A 17,893-nucleotide genomic window follows, 5' to 3' on the forward strand; every position below is an offset into this window, starting at 1 on the left:
GTTCCAAGTCTCATCTTCCATTTGCGGGAATGTTTTTAGAATGAAAGAATCTGGGCTGGGTATCTCTGTTTCAGAGAAGGAGTAATAAATGCTGAAGGTTAACCATCAGGGCTGCAGGCTTCCAGGAACACACCTAGTGAGCAGGCGGGTGGGAAGCAAACAGCCCCAGTGGTTTTATTGTACTGAGGGTGAAACTAACCCACAGAAGCAAGCAAGACTCTCCCTGCAGCCAGTGACCGGACACCTAGACACCCAAGAGGCTCCAGGTGGGCACCAATCAGAACTGGGAGACACATTCCCACCTGCCGGAGGTAGGCCAGCTCCTTGTCTGTGTCTTCAGGCACCTTCCTCCCTCAAGCCCAAGGAACCTGCTGCATACCCACCTCCCGCAACCCTAGTTCATTCCAAACCCTCTTTCTGAGTGGGTATTCACTCTCAGTTCCCAAGGACTCCTGAGAGACCCAGTATGGCCTCCCCTAGTGGCCTTTTCTTGGGGACACTTCCCATGCTGAGTAAGGGGGTACTAGCAGGTGCACCAGCAGGAAGGGGGTCTCTGAGCTGTGAGGGATGGTGGGGCAGCAGACTGATGAGTAGCTCTGAGGTAGGTGGTTCACCTGGTGGGCTACAAGTCCAGGTTTGTGCCCTGGCACCACAAGGGACATGCTATGGTACTGGAGGAAGCTCCAGCTCTATAGTTTCTCCCCTCCCCCCCCATCTATCTCTCTCTCTTTCTCTTGTTTACAGGATTATCACTGGAGCTCGGTGCTTGCACTATGAATCCACTACTCCTGCGGCTATTTTATTTTTGACAGGAGAAAATGAAAGAGGGAGAGATAGTCAGACACTTGCAGACCTGCTTGTGAAGCGACTCCCCTGCAGGTGGGGAGCCAGGGTCTCTGTGAAAGAATGAGCCCCAGAGCAGTGAAACTGAGACCCCAGCTCCAAGGAAGGAAGGAAAGAAGAAAGTAAAGAAGGAATAGCAGAAGGAGAGAAAGAGAGAACACTCTGGAAACAGCTGCAACCTTCACCTCTACCTCAGTTTACTCAGTGTGCATCTGGGTGGGACATGGTGTGAGAGTTGGCGGATCTGAGGATCTGAGCCGATGCAGGCCAGGCTGGGGAGCTGAGGAGCTAGGTCAAGTTTTCCTGCTCCTCCCGCCCCCCGCCCCCGCCCCCGCCCCTTAAACCAGCACTGAGGGTGGTGGGGTGGTTGGAGGGGATCCTATTCCCTTTCTAGAGCCTACCTGGCAGGTCTCCTGCGCTCAGGTTGGGCAGTGTGGTCTGGCCTAGCAATGCCCCGCGATGGGGTGACCCTCCAGGGTTGGTTGTCTCCTTCAGGCAGGTGCTCGGGAGCCTTGGGGGCTCAGGCCAAGGTCTTGGCGGTGAGGTCTCCATAGGCGCGAAGTTTCCAGACAGCGGGGGATCTTTAGAGGACGGGGCCTCGAGGGATCCCGTCTGGGGCTGGAAGGCGGGGTTTTCAGAAGCCTGACCTGGACCTGGACTGGACCTGGACCTGGACCTGGACCCGGACCTGGATGGGGAGGGGCGGGCTTCGAGGATGTGCACAGGAGTCTCGGTGGGCCCGGGGTGTCTCCAGGGCTAAACCCCTTGAGGGGGCGAGCAGGGGACTATGTCTCCAGAGGGTGGGGCCTGTAGGGATCGGTTCAGGGGCTCGAGGGGGCGGTACAGGACCTGCGCGGGGCGGGTTAGGTCTCAAGGAGGGGGGGGACCAGGACATGGAGGAGGGGTAGGGCTCTGAGGGGCAGGGACTCGAGGGAGCGCACTGGAGTCTCGGTGGGCGGAGTCTCCACTGACGGGTCCCTCCAGGAGGTCGAGCATGGGAGGGGGTGTCCCAAGGGTGGGCCCTCGAGGGCTCAGCTAAGGAGCTCAAGGAGGCGGACCAAGTCCTGGGCGGGGTGGGGGTGGGGCTTGGTCCTCGGTGGGGGGGGCAAAACCCGAAGGGGTGTGTACCAGACTTTGAACGATCGACCTTGACCTGGGGGTGGGCAGGCTTCAGGGGGCATGCTAGGATCTGGGGGTCGGGCTTGTGAGGGTTAGCAAGTCGCTGTCTGGATGGACAGGTCTCCAGTGCGAGGCCCCTCGAGAGGCCGAATAGGGGAGGGGGTCTCCAGAGGTTGGGGTGAGGTCTCAAGGGCTCAGGTTAGGACCTTGAGGGGGTAGCGCAGGACGTGTGTGTGTGTGGTGTGTGTGTTGGGGGGGGGATGGTGGCAGACGAGGACCTGGGAGTTCGGGGTCTAGATGGGGAGGGGGTGGTCCAGCCTGGAGGGGAAAACAGGAGTGGGTGGGTGGAACCTCAAGGGGGAAGGCTAGGACCCCGGGTGGGGATTCAGGGCGTTAGGAAAGTCAGGACCAGGGAGTTGGGTGGTAGCGCAGGTTAAGTGCAGGTGGCACAAGCACAAGGACCGGAGTAAGGATCCCGGTTCGAACTCCCAGGACCCCAGTTCGAACCCCCGGCTCCCAACCTGCAGGGAGTTCACTTCACAAGCAGTGAAGCAAGTCTACAGGTGTCTATCTTTCTCTCCCTGTCTCTGTCTTCCCCTCTTTTCATTTCTCTCTGTCCTATCCAACAACGACAACAATAATAACTACAGCAATAAAACAAGGGCAACAAAAGGGAATAAATAAATAAATAAATATTTTTAAAAACCATGACAAACAAAAGGAAGGACAGGACCAGGGATGGGGGGAGCCAGGAGGGGAGGTGGATTGGGGAACCAGGAGGGGAGGTAGATTGAACTTCGAGGGAACACAACAGAATCTGCAGGGGCTAACCTGAACGAGACTGGGGGGTATTCGGGCCTGGAGGGGGAGACCAGGAGCGGGGGTAAACCTGGAAGGGGGGGTGGGTTGGGCCTCTGGGGACCCGACATGACCCGGGGGCTGGACCTCGAGAGGGCACAGCAGGCCACGGGGCGGGGCCTCGAGAGAATGACAAGGGAGCGGGGGCGTGGCCTTGAGCAGGAAACCGCGGGCTGGGGCGGGGCCTCCAGGGTGATCCAGGGCCCGGGGGGCGGGGCCTCGAAAGAGAGACCAATGCCTGGGGCGGGGCCTCGGGTGGCAAAGGGGCGGGGCTGGGGGCCTAGAGCGCTGGGGCTTTGGGGGTGCACTGCCTATGAGGGCACCCGTTGTGCTTCTGGCTCGTCCGCTCCAGTCCCGGCTGGAGAATCCCGCGCCCGGGAACAGCGGCGGGCCCACTGGCTTATCCGCGCAGGCAGGCCTCGTGGGAACCGTCTGCAGGCACACGCACCCGCACCCGGCTCCCCCCAAAACCGCGCGCGGGAGTCCCAGACACCGGTCCCCAAAGTAACCGCTGGCCGTGACCTGGTGCGTGTGTGGGGCAGGTTGGGGCTCCTGGGTCCTGTGGTCAGTCTTTACGGAAGAGTGTGTGTGTGCCGGGGGGGGTGGGGTGGGGGGAGCGGGGTGGTGGTGGTGGTGGTGGTGGGGTGGTGGTGGTGGTGGTGGTTACAGTGCAGAAAGCCCTGGTTGTATGGTCCTCTTGGTCTATGTTGCGGGAACCCAACTTTCTCAGCTTTGCAAATGGTGTGGGTGTGTGTCAGGTCTGCACGGAAGTGCAGGAAATGGTGACATTTTTTTTCACTTTTCTGCCCACTGCCAAGATTCTTTCTTTCTTTCTTTCTTCCTTTCTTCTTTCTTTCTTTCTTTCTTTCTTTCTTTCTTTCTTTCTTTCTTCCTTCCTTCCTTCCTTTCTTTCTTTCTCTCTCTCTCTCTTTTTTTTTTTTTACCTCTAATCAGAAAATAAAAAGCCTCCCCCCACTTTTTGCAGGTGGTGCGCAGAGCGGTTGCGACAGGCAGGAAGCCCCTTGGCGTGCCCTCCCCCACTCTCCTGCCGGTCTCCGGAGCTCCTACTTCCCTGGGGAAGCAGAGTGACCCGTGGATGACCGGGACTTTCCCCGGCTTTCAGGCCTAAAGGAGGAATTCCCCTGAATCCAGCGGAAGCCCGCTCAGCCCCGGCTGAGCCTCCTGAAACCTCCCTGCTGCTCGGTAAGTACTGGTTCTGTCCACCTGTGGGTTCTGACCCGGGAAGGCTGTAACCCTCCGGACAGCCTTGGCAGCCCTTTGTTTTGCGCAGGGTCCCCAAATTCTCTTCCTCTCCCTTAGCTCCAAGCTGGCTGTTTCTCAGGCTAAAAAAAAAAAAAAAAAAGGGAAGCATCCCACTTTGCCAATTAGGCAAAAACATTCTTTCACGTGAGAAGTGGAAGTGGGAATTTTAGAGGGGTGGTTTCCTCAGAGCCTCTGGGCCTCAGTGCACCCAGCTCTGAACAAAAGAGCCAGGTCCTTGGGGACCCTGTTGGCACGTGTGACCACCCCGGGCAGCTTTCCGTTAAACTGCTTGGACAGCTGGTTCATTTGGGCACCAAAGGTAACTTTCTGTTCCTGAAAGCTGAAGGGTTTCTGCAGGCAAATAGTGCCTATCTCTGAGAGAGAGAGACAGAGACAGAGATGCCAGATATTCAGTGCCAAGAATGGAACTCAGGGTTTCTGCCTCTTTTCTATACCCTGTGCACTTCATGGTCATTCCAAATCCTCACACATACTTGCCTGACAAAGCCACACACCATCCAATTTTTAGGGCTTTGCACGTGATGGATGACTTAAAGAGATGATCGCTGACATCAAAACCAAGTTGCAAAGCAGTGTGATGACATGGGACAGTCAGCTCTGTCCCAAAGGAGCAATAAACACACACACACACACACACACAGTCACACACAGTCACACACACACACATACACACACAGTGACACACACACATACACACTCACACACACACACATACACACACACACACACACACACGACATTCTCCCAAAAGAGTGCCCTGTTCTGATGGTGAGTAAATTATCTCTGTCTCAAGAGATAAGTCAAAGGAGTCTTCAGAAATGACATTCCAAAGGGCCTGTGTGAAACGACAGGTCTCCTTCCCATTGCTCTGTGAGCACCAGATGAACTCACTGTTTTTCTGTTTCTCAGGGTAGAGATAGGAGATTTGAAAGGTTGCTTTGACAGGAAGGATTTTTTTTTTCTTGAAGTGGGCCCTCAATTTGAAATAAATTATTATTATAGTGTGTGTGTGTGTGTGTGTGTGAGAGAGAGAGAGAGAGAGAGAGAGATTTTCTGTCTTTTCTGCTTACTATTCAGAAATGTCAGTGATTAAGACCATTTTTGGGGGGAGCGGTGGGGGAGTAGGGGAGATAGCATAATGGTTTTATAAAAGACTTCCATGCTTGAGTCTCTTGAGGTCCCAGTTTCAATCCCTAGCACCATCACAAACCAGAGATGAGAAGTGTTCTGGTAAAAAAATAAAGAAGGGGGGAAAAGGAAGGAAGGGCTGCCAGAGGGAAGGAAGGACTAAGACCATTTTGATGGAGGCAGCAAAGTCATCACATCACCTCAAAGAGATATTTGGGTTTCACTGCAAAACAAACCCCAATGATCTGTTTTCCATGATCTAATGAATCTAAGTATTTACCACCTCCCTGCCCTGCCCCCAAAAGAAAAAGAATCAAATTATGGTAGTAGCACACCATGCTAATATTGCCATGCCTTTTCTCCTTTGGAAAGACTGTATCTGGTATAAGAGTCAAATGAATTACCTGTTACAAATTGAAGAAGAAAAAAAGGCCACTTAGCAGAAGGGCCTTGAAGGCACAGAAATGTATGAATAGCTTCCTTGCTGAGTTCTGTGTAGCCTGGTGCCATGATCTGTGCAACTCTAGAGGTCCCGAACAGCCCCAAGTAATCGCTGGTGACTATGGGGTCCAAGCCCCAGTACTCCCAGTGCCCAGAACCCCTGCCTCAGGCCCGAGAGTGTGGTTGTGTATTCCTCCCCAGTGGCAGGCCCTACTGCTTGCAGTGTACACCCCATCAGCTTCACTGCCACAAACTGGGAAGACAACATAATGGTCATGTAAAAGACTCTCATGCCTGAGCCTCTGAGGTCCCAGGTTCAATCCCCAGCACCATCATAAACCAGGACTGAAAAATGCTCTGGTAAAAAAAAAAAAGAAAAAGAAAAAAACAAAGGAAAGAATGAAAGAAAGAAAGAAAGAAAAATCAGGCTCATTAAGGCAGCCTAGGGAGTGATTGGTGAAGGGGTCAGAGCCAGCCCAGGAAGAGTGCATTTCCCCCCTATTTGAATCCTGCCTGGGTACATGCTTCCTCCTCTGGAGCTGTTTAACCTTTTAAGGCTCTGCTCTCTGTTAGTGTATGAAAATGCCAATCATTTAAAGTGCCATCGATGGGATATAGAGAGAAGTTGAGAAGGAAAAGGGAGATAAAGAGGGAGGGAGAGAAAGCCCCCGGTCCTTACTCACTGTAATGTGGGCACTTAACCAGGTGTGCTACCCCTTGATCATGCTTCTTCTTCTTCTCCTTCTTTTTGCTGCATGCATGGGCCCCTCCAGCCCAGCTTTTTTTTATTATTATTATTGGATAGAGACAGGCAGAAATCAAGAGGGAAGGGGGTGATAGAGAAGGAGAGAGACAGATACCTACAGCTCTGCTTTACCACTCGCAAAGCTTTCCCCCTGCAGATGGGGACTGGGGCTCGAACCCCCGTCCTTGTTCATTGTAATACATGCACTCAACCAGGTGCGCCACCGCCCGGCCCCTTGATCATGCTTCTTACCTGCTCTGAACATGATGGTATGTTTGTAGCTGGTTCCTAACATAAACAAGACAGGCCCAATTCACTGACCTTTGGAATCTGGTTCTAAACAGCTGTTAAACAGGAAGGCCAATTGTACTTACAGAAGTGGTGACTCCTGAGGTTTTTTGCAAAGGTCAGAGAAGATGGCATATGTGTGTGTATGGGAGGTGGGGTGGGAGGAAAGGGGGGCTGGCTCCCTGCCTGGCACAGGGGGGTGTCCACTCAGCTGGGGCTGTTCTGTCAGGAGGTTCAGCAGCCTCTTCACAGGCAAGCCGACGGCTAGGGCTCAGGCTAAGCTGATGCTCCCGCCACAAAGAATTGAACCGGAAGAAGGCTTCATGTCTTCCTCTTCTACCTGTCCTTCCCACCTCTGTCCTCCTGGACCCAGGTTGAGCTGCTCCCTGGGGCAGAGGAAGGGTGGGGCTGAACCTTCCTATCCCAGCCATTCACATGTCACTGTCATGTTGTCAGTGGAGTAAAGAGGGACATTCTCTCAAGAAACTAGCTCTGCAGGGGCAAGGGCAGCAGAGCCTTGTCATCTCAGTCCAGTGCTCGCAGGTGTGACCCTGGTTCCCCAGGCCCTGAGAGTTCATTCAGACAGAGAGCTAGGAGGCACTTGTAGACAGAAAGCAGGACGTCAGTTGTTTTCTTCCCTTGAGGTGGGTGGAATGTTCGCCCTGGAACAGGAACACATCTATGCGAGGCCAGATCTAGCTCAGTGGATTGGCTCAAAAAACAAAACCAACCAACCAAACAAACAAACAAAAACAGAATCTGAAGGCAGCAGGCACCTCAGCAGTAAATCACTTGCCTTTAGTGCATGAAACCCTAGGTTGGGTCCGGGGCATCCAGCCAGAACAGTGCTCTGGTCTCTTTCAATAAAATGCATGCAAATAGGGGCCTTGTGGTGGCGCCCCTGGTTGAGTGCACATGTTACAATGTGCAAGGACCCGGGTTTGAGCCCCCCCCCCCAGTCACCACCTGAAGGGGAAATGCTTTGCGAGTGGTGAAGCAGTGCTGCAGGTGTCTCTCTCCCACTGTCCTTTATTTTCCTCCTACCCTCTTCACATTTTACCCACTGTGAACTTCCTACCTTCTCGATTTCTGACTGTCTCTATCCAATACATGGAGGTATTAAAAAATATTTTTACAAATCCAAATAAACATAAGCACCTTACAAGTTTTTGGTTTTTTTTTTTTTTTTTTTGCCTCCCTTCTCAATTTCTCTCTGTCCTATCAAATAAAAATAGAAAGAAAAAATAAAGGAAAGTAAAAGATTGGAAGAGGGGGCGGGGCGGTAGCACAGTGGGTTAACCGCACATTGCAAAGTGCAAGGACTGGCACAAGGATCCCAGTTCGAGCCCCTGGCTCCCCGCTTGCAGAAGGGTCATTTCACAAGCGGTGAAGCAGGTCTACAGGTGTCTTATCTTTCTCACCCTCTCTTTGTCTTCCCCTCCTCTCTCGATTTCTCTCTGTCCTATCCAGCAACAACAATAACAATAATAACAATAAACAACAAGCACAACGAAAGGGAAAAAATAGCCTCCAAGAGCAGTGGATTCATAGTGCAGGCAAAAAAAAAAAAAAAAAAAAGGAAGATAATGTTCTCCTAGGCTTGGGATAGGATTCCCACATGTCCCAAAACTGAAAGTGTTCCACATCTTACTTTCTTGAGTTAAGGTCTAAAGAAATCACCTATCAGAGGTAGAGAACATAATGGTTATGCTAAGAGACTTTCATGCCTGAGGCTCTAAAGTCCCAGGTTCAATTACCCCACCACCACCATAAACTAGAGATGAGCAGTGTTCTGATGAAAGAAAGGAAGGAAGGAAGGAAGGAAGGAAGGAAGGAAGGAAGGAAGGAAGGAAGAAGAAAGAAAGAAAGAAAGAAAGAAAGAAAGAAAGAAAGAAAGAAAGAAATCACCTGTCAGCATATTTTTTTCTCAAAGCTAGAAGAACCCAGGCTCGCAAGGCCTGGTGTCTGGCAGTGAATTAACCGTCGAGTGACTGTTGCAGGCAGCTGGGCTGCAGTGCACACCATGTCCTGTTTTGAAGATGCTGACACAGAAGAGACCCTGACATGTCTCCAGATGACCATCTACCACCCCAGCCAGCAGCAAGGCGCCGCTGTATTCCAGGCCATCCCCTTAAACAACCGGAAGAAGCTCTCCTCCAGTGAAGTGATAAAATTCGGCCGCAATCCCAACATCTGCCAGTACACCTTCCAGGATAAGCAGGTCTCCCGCGTGCAGTTCTCGCTGCAGCTCTTCAAGGAGCTGGACAGCTCGGTACTCTCATTCGAAATCAAAAACCTGAGCAAAAGGACCAGCCTGCTGGTGGACAACAGGGAGCTGGGCTACCTCAACAAGGTGGACCTGCCCTACAGGTGCATGGTCAGGTTCGGAGACTACCAGTTCCTGCTGGAGAAGCAGGACGGAGAGTCGCTGGAGTTCTTTGAGACTCAGTTTTTCTTGTCTCCCAGGTCCCTGGTGCAGGAGGTCAATTGGCCAGTGCCCGAGTTCAGCCGCTTATCCTCCTGCTCCACCCAGAGCACCTCTCCGATAGAGATAGACGAAAATGAGTTCTGAGTGTGGAAGGTGTGTGTGTGTGTGTGTGTGTGTGTGTGTGTGTGTGTGTGTGTGTGTGTGAGAGAGAGAGAGAGAGAGAGAGAGAGAGAGACAGAGAGAAGGTAGGATCCAGGGCTTGCTGGACACTTCACAGATGCCCCTCTCATTCCCTGATTTCTAGCAGAGCAGCTGTTGCTGAATTCAGACCCAGCGTTGGCCTTTTTGAAGTGTGTGAATGGTTGTTAGTCTTCAGATAGAATCAACGTGTGACTAGATGTGTGAAGACTTTGTAAATTCTAAACGTACATCTGTGAGCCTTAAAGCACAAAGATATATATGTAAAAAAAAATAGGGAGCCGGGTGGTGGTGCGTGCACTCAGTTAAGCACACATATCACCATGCACAAGGATGCAGGTTCGACCCCCTGCTCCCCACCTGCAGGGAGAATGCTTCATGTGTGAAGCAGCTCTGCAGGTGTCTATCTTCCTTCCCTTCTCAATTTCTCTGTCCTGTATAATTAAAAAGATTATATATAGATACACTATATAAATTATATATGTAAAATATATAAGCTATATATATAAAGATATATACTATATATAGATATATATCTATTTTTGCCTGCCAGGGCTTTTGATATCTGCTTAATTCCACCATTCCCAGATGACACTGTGCATATGTGTGTGCGCATGTGTGAAAGAGAGAATGTCTCTGGCACCTTGCACATGCATGAATCCAGTGCTCCCAGATTTCCCCCCTGCTTTTTAACAATTTCAGATAGATGAGTAAGAGAAATCACAACACTGCCTCATCTCCGTGGAACTCCTCCTCCCCCAGCCTTGAACCCAGAGTTTTGTGTGTGCTCTACTGGCCCCTGAATATTCAAATTTTATAACAGCACCTATGCAGACAGCCGAGCCAAAGGTTAATTCCTCTAGCTACTTTTCTTTGACACTGATTTTGAAGGACTCTGCTTAGGCTTCTCTGAATGATTAACTATATGGTAAATTTATAATAAGTGCTTTAATATTCCTGAAAATTTTTCATTAAAATGGTTTTATTAAATAGTCTTGTTCTCATTTTAAAACTTTTGTTAAATGCTAGCATTACTGAGAAATGTGGAACCACACACACACACACACACACACACAAAATCTTCCAGATGAGAGAAATTTCTGGCATTAGGAAGTTCATTTTCCTTGGGCTAGAAAACATATTTATTTTGGAAGAGGCAAACATTGAGAGGGAAGGGGAAGAGAGGAAAAGAGGGGAAACTCCCCCCCACCACCGTAGGTGGGGACCGGAGGTTTGAATGTCGGTCCTTGTGCTGTAATGTGTGTGCTCAACTAGATGCATCACTTTCCAGCTTTTTCAAAGCTAATTTCTTTCTTCTTCTTCTTCTTCTTTTTTTTAAGATTTTATTTATTTATTAATGAGAAAGATAGGAGAGAGAAGGAACCAGACATCACTCTGGTACATGTGCTGCTGGGGATTGAACTCAGGACCTCATGCTTGAGAGCACAATGCTTTATTCACTGCACTACCTCCCAGACCACTGAAAGCTAATTTCTTTAACAACCTTTTATAATTTTTTTTTGTCAGTGAAATAACTTGAATAGTGTGCTGCTTTGCTATGTGCATGACCCAGTTTTTTGTTTTGTTTTACCACTGCACTGCTCAGCTCTGGCTTATGGTGGTGTGGAGGATTGAACCTGGGATCTCAGACTAATGCATAACCATCATGCTATATTTTCTACTCACGTGACCTGGTTTTGAGCTTGGCTGCCACTGAATTGAAGAAAGCTTCAGTGTTGTGGTCTCTTTTCACTCTCACTTTGGTTTTTTGCCTTTAGCAAATAAAGAAAGAAAAAGCTACACAAAATTAAAAAAGACACCTGCAGCACTGTTTCACTGCTTGTGAAGCTCCCCCTCCTTGAATGTGGGACTTGAGGCTTGAACCTGGATCCTTGCACATGGTAACAGGTGCACTTAGCTAGATTTGCCAGGTTCAGCCAGTTGCTTTTGTCATACTGTCTTTCTAGGAATGACAGCTTCTGGCCTGATGTGGTTTTATAAACCAGATTGCCCCGTTGGACGTGCTTATAGGGTACACAGTCCCATGAAAAGACTCCTGTGAGTAAGGTGTACATAGTTGCCTGTGTACTTGCTGTAATGCATTGGAAGACTTCCCCCCCCCCCGCCCTTTTTCATTTTTAATTTTTTAAAATTTCTTTATTGGGGGATTAATGTTTTACATTTGACAGTAAATACAGTAGTTTTTTCATGCATAACATTTCTCAGTTTTCCACATGACAATACAACCCCCACTAGGTCCTTTGTCATCCTTTTTGGACCTGTATTCTCCCCCTCCACCCACCCCAGAGACTTTTATTTTGGTGCAATACAACCTCCATTTTCTAAGGAGAACATGTACTAAGTAACCTGAAAAATTTTTTTATTGAATAAGAGACAGACCAGAGTATCTCTAGAGCCTTGTGTGGTGCCAGGGGTAGATCCCGTGACCTCAGGCTTGTGGATCATGTGCTTCACTGGCTAAGCCATCTCCCCGGTGGCCTGTTTCCTGTCTCTGAGGCTGACGGCATGAGTTGTTGTTACAAAATTTACATGTTAGGGGGTTCGGGTCAAAGTTTTAAAGATTAAGGGACTTAGGTGTCAATTGACTCTCAGCCCCGAGTACTAGGTGGTAGGCCAGAAAAAGTTGATAATCTCTTCCAATATACTTCCTGGAAAGGTTTTTAACAAGAAAAAAGTTAGTTCTCATTTTCTTTTTTAGAAAGATTTTATGTGGTTCAGGAGATGGCACAGTGGATAAAGCACTGGACTCTCAAGCAGAAGGCCCCGAGTTCAATCCCTGGCAGCACATGTACCAGAGTGATGTCTGGTTTTCTCTTTTCCTACCTTTCTTTCTTTTTTTTTTTGCCTCCAGGGTTATTGCTGGGGCTCAGTGCCTGTACCAGGAATCCACTACTCCTGGAGGCCACCTCTTCCCCCTTGTTGCCATTGCTGTTCATTGTTGCCGTTATTATTATTGTGGCTACTGCTGTCATTGCCATTGGACAGAACAGACAGAAATCAAGAGAGGACGGGAAGACAGAGGGGGGAGAAAGATAGACACCTGCAGACCTGCTTCACCGCTCACAAGGCAAACCCCCTGCAGGGAGCGGGGGGCTCGAACTGGGATCCCAGCGTGGGTCCTTTGGATTCTCGCCATGTGCGCCCAACTGCTGCACTACCGCCTGACCCCTCCCTATCTTTCTCAATAAATAAATAAAATATTTTTTAAAAAGATTTTATGTCTTTATTTTGGATAGGGACAGAGAGAAACTGAGAAAGACAGACACCCGCAGCCCTGCTTCACCACTCAAGAAGCTTTGCCCCTGTAGGTGGGGAGCAGAGGCTTCAACTTTAGTCTTTGTGCATGGTCATGTATGCACTCAACCAGGTGTGCCACTACCTGGCCCCTCAAAGTTCTTATATAATACCTCAAACTCAAGTTTTCAAGAGGAGTTGTAACACTCTCCACCCCCTACAATGATCAAGCCAGAAGCCAAGTCCTCATGCTCATGTGCAGTTGTGAGGTTGGGTGGATGTGGCCAGTTAGGGAGACTGTGATCCAGATGGATCAGACAGCAAAGCCAAGATAAGCCTGACTCCTGGTTCCTGGGCTGACACTGAGCCAGGAGGCCGGGTGACAGCACACTGGGGAACTTAGTCCTTGACGAGACAGCTCATAACACCAGCCAAGTGGTTTGAGAACTCCATCTCTCTGCCTGGATGGGGGTGAGTGGGGCTCCCAGGCCCCAGTGGGACCAGGAATGACTCTGGATGAGGGTCATGTGACTATGCAGTGAGCAAAGCTGCACATGTGCCACCCTGTCTGAGACTCCCCCTCCTCCCCTCAGTACTACCCCCCCCCCCCAGTACTCCAGTACCCCTTAGTACCCCTAAGGAGATCCTTAGAGGTAGAACTGTAGAGGTAGCTGCTTTCCTCTGGCTGGTACCATCCCAAGCAACACAGTGTCCGTTGAGAGCGTCACCCACCCCACTCCTGCAGTCTCATAGCCCCATTCCACACGAAAGCCAGGAGTGTCTCACAAATGCAGACCTCATCTCCATCTCTGTACAAGCTTACTTACAGAAGCAGCAGCGTCCGGGGCTGGGCAGTGGCACACCCAGTTGGGTGCACATATTAGTTATCATGAGCCAGGACCCTGGTTCAAGTCCCCACTGCAGGGGAGAAGCGTCATAAGCAGTGGAGTAGTTAGTACTGCAGGTGTCGTTCTTTCTCTCTGCCTCATTATCTCCCCATTCCTTCTCAATTTGTTTCTACCCAGAAAATACATACATACATAAATAATATCTATCTATCTACCTATCTATGTATTTATCTCTATATATTTTTGCCTCCAGGGTTATTGCCGGGGCTCAGTGCCTGCACTTGAATCCACTGCTCCTGGAGGCCATTTTTCCCTTTTGTTGCCCTTGTTGTTTATCCTTGTGGTTGTTGTTACTACTGTCATTGTTGTTGGATAGGATAGAGAGAAATGGAGAGAGGATAGGGAGATGGGGGCGGGGGAGAGAAAGATACTGCAGACCTGCTTCACCCACTGTGAAGTGACTCCCATGCAGGTGGGGAGCCGGGGACTCGAACTAGAATCCTTGAGCCATCATTGCGCTTTGTACCATGTGGGCTTAACCAGTGCGCTACCACCCGACCCCCATAAAATGTATTTTTAAAAAAGATATAGCAGCTTCTAATTACATGATCGAATCCACTCTTGGCCCTGGCCTACAAGTCTGGTATGGCTTGGCTGTTAACGTCCCCCTACCCCCCCCACCCCACCCCCCAACTCAGGAGCCTTCTGTTTATTCTCAGAACCTACCAAACTCTGTCCCAGTAGCTCCCTCTGCCTATGAATGCTTTACCAGCTCTTTTCATCTCACTGGCCTCTAGTCACTTATGTCTGCAGCACGTGGGTTTTGGCTCAAGTGTCAACTCTTCAGAGACCCTTGATCTATCAAAGGTAGTCACCAGGTCACAGCTACCCTTCACACCTCAGTGGGACTGAACTAAGTCAGTGTACTTAACTGTGGTTTGCGATATACAATTAGCTCTTTTCTCTAAAGTCTGTGTATAAGTTTCAAAGGCCAAGGATAAGACACTCTTATCCATTTCCTACTTGTGATGTAAGTTCTTTCCTGTTTCAAGTCTGCCTCTCTCACCAAAGTGCATGCAGAAGAGCAGGAGCTTTGTACGTCTTTCTACTACTTTGTTCTGATTACTCTAACCAGCCCTGGAAGACTCTCCAATATTTGCTAAATAAACTATCCCCAGTGTTCTCGCAAACATAGGAGACAAGGAAGTATCTTTTCTTAGCAGTGAATCCATATTTTCAAGCTTGTCAAGATGCATCCTGCTGTCAAGTTTTCTTATCTTCAAAGACTTAATAAGATATTTTACAAACCAGAAGCCACAAATTATTGCATGTCTGTAGAGTAAAACTAGTAACAATCAAATGATTTACAATTTCTAAATGTAATAAAAACGTGTTTATTCACAACCCTTGAGAAGTTACCATTCCTTCAAAAAATTCTTTATGAACAAAATGCTGAGAAAGATTACAATAGTAGCTTATGCCAAACCAAAAATATACATATGATGTATACAAACTTTAAAAAGCACACAGGCAAAGTGAATAGGGATTACCTTGAAAATATTTTCAATGACACAGCCACAACTTAAATGATATTATAACAGACATAAATAATAGCATTTCCTAATATATTTACACATTGAAATTGTCATATTTGTTTTTATGAGATAAAAAAAGAAAATAAAACTATAAATTTGATTACCTAGCATTTCAAATATTAAAAGGGTCACATGGTTTATATTTATATTTATTTTTATTTTTACAGTACAGCAAGAACTTTAGGCTACTATTAATATCTGGACCTTCCCATATTTTTGAGAACATGCACTGTCATTGTTGCAAGAAAAAGAAAAAAAAAACACTAAGGAAAAAACTGAAAACAATTTGCTTACTTAAATCATACTCCATCCTCAGTAGAATCAAGACAAGCAAACTAGGGAGTGTCTTTTATCCTTGGCCTTTGAAACTTATACACAGACTTTAGAGAAAAGAGCTAATTGTATATCACAAACCACAGTTAAGTACACTGACGTACTTAGTTCAGTCCCACTAGAATACCTTGTATTACAAGGCAAATGAAAGCTTAGTAAAATCAATGCATCCTTTCAGACCAGAAAGGGTTTATTTACTTTGAAATACCCGTATTACCTTTTCAGGTTTTCCTCTCTTAATAAATCATGCACAGAAAATATGTCCTGTGTTCAGCCTAAGACCATTTACTGGAGATATATATATATAATTTAAATAGAAACCTAGAAATGTAATACAGCAGTTATCCCGAAGTCAGTACTCATTTACAATAGCATGGAAAAGTGGAAAACCCAAGTATGTATATTTATGGTGTTTAATGTTACCTCTGATTGCCAGTGTTGTGTTCAAACTCTGAAACCTTATTTTTATCCTATCAGACCCTTTGTTCAGACTCAACTGACATTATCATAGGAGGATATCCAATGTGGGTGGACAGAAAACTAATATTCAGCATTTCTATAGGGTCATCTACTCAAATCAACTGTGCTTCCTACCCTATAATGAGATTGACATAAGTCACAGGAATAGTGCTGGAGAAGGGGACAGCATGGCTCTGCTCCTGGACTTGTCAGTCCCATCTAATGCTCCTTTCTCATCTGCTGAGAATGAATCCAAAATGTCTTGATGTCTTCATAGTTAGCTACTGAAATAGACTCAGGAAAACACTCAAAGTAAACCTAATACAACGATTTTCAAGAGTGGTCATCTAAAGTAACTATGCAGGAATGCTCTACAGAAAAGAATTAAGGTCAATTTAATTGGTTACATGACAGACACACCACACTGATTCAGACAAGCAGAAGGCAGATGATGAAATTGCACTTAATTCTGAAGCAATTCAGATACACCCTACGACCCCTAATCTTTTTTTTTTAAAGTAGTTTATTCCCTTTTGTTGCCCTTGTTATTTTATTGTTGTAGTTATTGATGTTGTCGTTGTTGGATAGGACAGAGAGAAATGGAGAGAGGAAGGGAAGACAGAGAGGGGGAGATAAAGATAGACACCTGCAGACCCGCTTCACCGCTTGAGAAGTGACCCCTGTGCAGGTGAGGAGCCGGGGGCTTGAACCGGGATCCTTACACCTGTCCTTGGGCTTTCGAGCCATATGCATTTAACCCGCCGTGCTACCGCCCGACTGCCCCACACCCCCCCATCCTTTCTAATAAGCATTTACAACATGGTTTCTTACCTCCCTCTCCCAAAAAGGCTCAGCACAACCATTTATACATTCCAGTTGGCTTTTAGCATTTGGTCGTAACTGATCAACAGGACTTGGTCTCACCTTATCGTTTCTGTTGATCTGCCTCAAGTGGCTTGATGCTAGAATCAGACAGTTCTAACACAGGATTCACAAATCCAGAATACTCAGAATTGCCATTATTGTCCATTTCGGCACTAACAAAATCATTCTCCCACTCCAGCCCATTGGAATCGTCAGAGGCTGAAGTAGGGTGACTGCCAGCTTTCTTGCTGGTGTACTTAAGAGCAGCCCGGAGAATGTCTTCCTCCGTTTTGGAACGTTCTCTCATTGGGAGCATTCGATTCATTCCTGTTAGAGGAGGCATCAGAAAGCTCTGTGAGAACGAGAAAGCTGTAATAAAAGACTTTCCAGATCAACAATGTAGATTTGCCTTAATCAGACTTGATTTGGGAATAAATTTCTTCTTCTAGCGTTTGCCCTGGGAATAAATAGTCCTACAGAAGTCTTTATAAGGGAAATTCTAAAGGTCTAATCCATTAGTTTACACCCAGTAACATTTCTGACCCAACATTAATTATCCAGCCAGGTGAAATTTCTCAAGAGTCATGAATAAATAGACTATCTGGAGAACTTCAACTGCTATGGCCAGATCTTCAATGGTCAAATCCGTGTCTAGTAAAGTTCTTCTCAAAGCCGAGGACATTTCATTTCTAAGAGAATAATAACGCTAGTGGAATGACATTTACTTTGTCAGCACATTTTTGGTTCTAGTTAATGTTGTTTCACATATACTGCTGATTTAACCCTCACCAATTACACACAATTACATACAAACCCCTGATCCTTAGTCCCCCCACACACACACCCCACATACACACCAGGTTGGGGTGATTGGTCAGTATAGGAGAGGGCAGTCGGGGATGAGAGAGGTTCCCCAAGAGGGTGGTCTTATTAACCAGTTGGCTTTGAAGTTGAAGATAAAAACAAACAAACAAACACAGACCTGCATGCCATAAACCCCTCTTCCCAGCAAGCCATTATTTTAAATGTCTATCCTCTCCTACTGTTAGGGGGGCTTGAGAATGGAAGGTTGGACCCGCAAGTCTCCTCTCAGAGGGGTTGGTAAAGGGGAGGCAACGGCTGGTGTACAGATTCTAGTAGCTCTAGTGGGCTGTCTGCTTTCCACCTATGAAACGGGCCACTGGGAGCCATTCGCAAAAGACAAGAC

General features: G+C 47.8%; 3 protein-coding genes across 13 annotated transcripts in view; 1 reads left to right on the forward strand and 2 right to left on the reverse strand.

The window, feature by feature from the left end:
• The window catches only part of ALPK1 (alpha kinase 1), a 101,957-nt gene extending 100,479 nt beyond the window's left edge, over positions 1-1,478 (reverse strand). For 3 of the 6 annotated variants that reach the window (XM_060186206.1, XM_060186207.1, XM_060186203.1), the window contains exon 1: positions 1,245-1,477. The gene's annotated coding sequence lies outside the window, so the exon portion shown is untranslated. Of the gene's footprint in view, positions 1-1,244 lie in introns of all 6 variants that reach the window. The other 3 variants (XM_060186205.1, XM_060186209.1, XM_060186208.1) reach the window with 3 other exon arrangements.
• A 1,543-nt stretch (positions 1,479-3,021) lies between these two features.
• TIFA (TRAF interacting protein with forkhead associated domain) overlaps positions 3,022-17,893 on the forward strand; it is a 344,732-nt gene continuing 329,860 nt past the window's right edge. Inside the window, exons 1-3 of one of the 4 annotated variants that reach the window (XM_060186249.1) lie at positions 3,022-3,345; positions 3,806-4,023; positions 8,746-10,324. In XM_060186249.1, the coding sequence (XP_060042232.1) occupies positions 8,781-9,278 (498 nt within the window). In that variant the 5' untranslated portion in view covers positions 3,022-3,345; positions 3,806-4,023; positions 8,746-8,780 and the 3' untranslated portion in view covers positions 9,279-10,324. Of the gene's footprint in view, positions 3,346-3,550; positions 3,570-3,805; positions 4,024-8,639; positions 10,325-17,893 lie in introns of those variants that run through there. The other 3 variants (XM_060186247.1, XM_060186246.1, XM_060186248.1) reach the window with 3 other exon arrangements.
• AP1AR (adaptor related protein complex 1 associated regulatory protein) overlaps positions 14,806-17,893 on the reverse strand; it is a 39,237-nt gene continuing 36,149 nt past the window's right edge. For all 3 annotated transcript variants that reach the window (XM_007534510.3, XM_060186244.1, XM_007534509.3), the window contains one exon: positions 14,806-17,013. In XM_007534510.3, the coding sequence (XP_007534572.1) occupies positions 16,748-17,013 (266 nt within the window). In that variant the 3' untranslated portion in view covers positions 14,806-16,747. The remainder of the gene's footprint in view (positions 17,014-17,893) is intronic.

This window comes from Erinaceus europaeus, chromosome 2 (assembly GCF_950295315.1).
Source record: "Erinaceus europaeus chromosome 2, mEriEur2.1, whole genome shotgun sequence".
NCBI lineage: Eukaryota > Metazoa > Chordata > Mammalia > Eulipotyphla > Erinaceidae > Erinaceus > Erinaceus europaeus.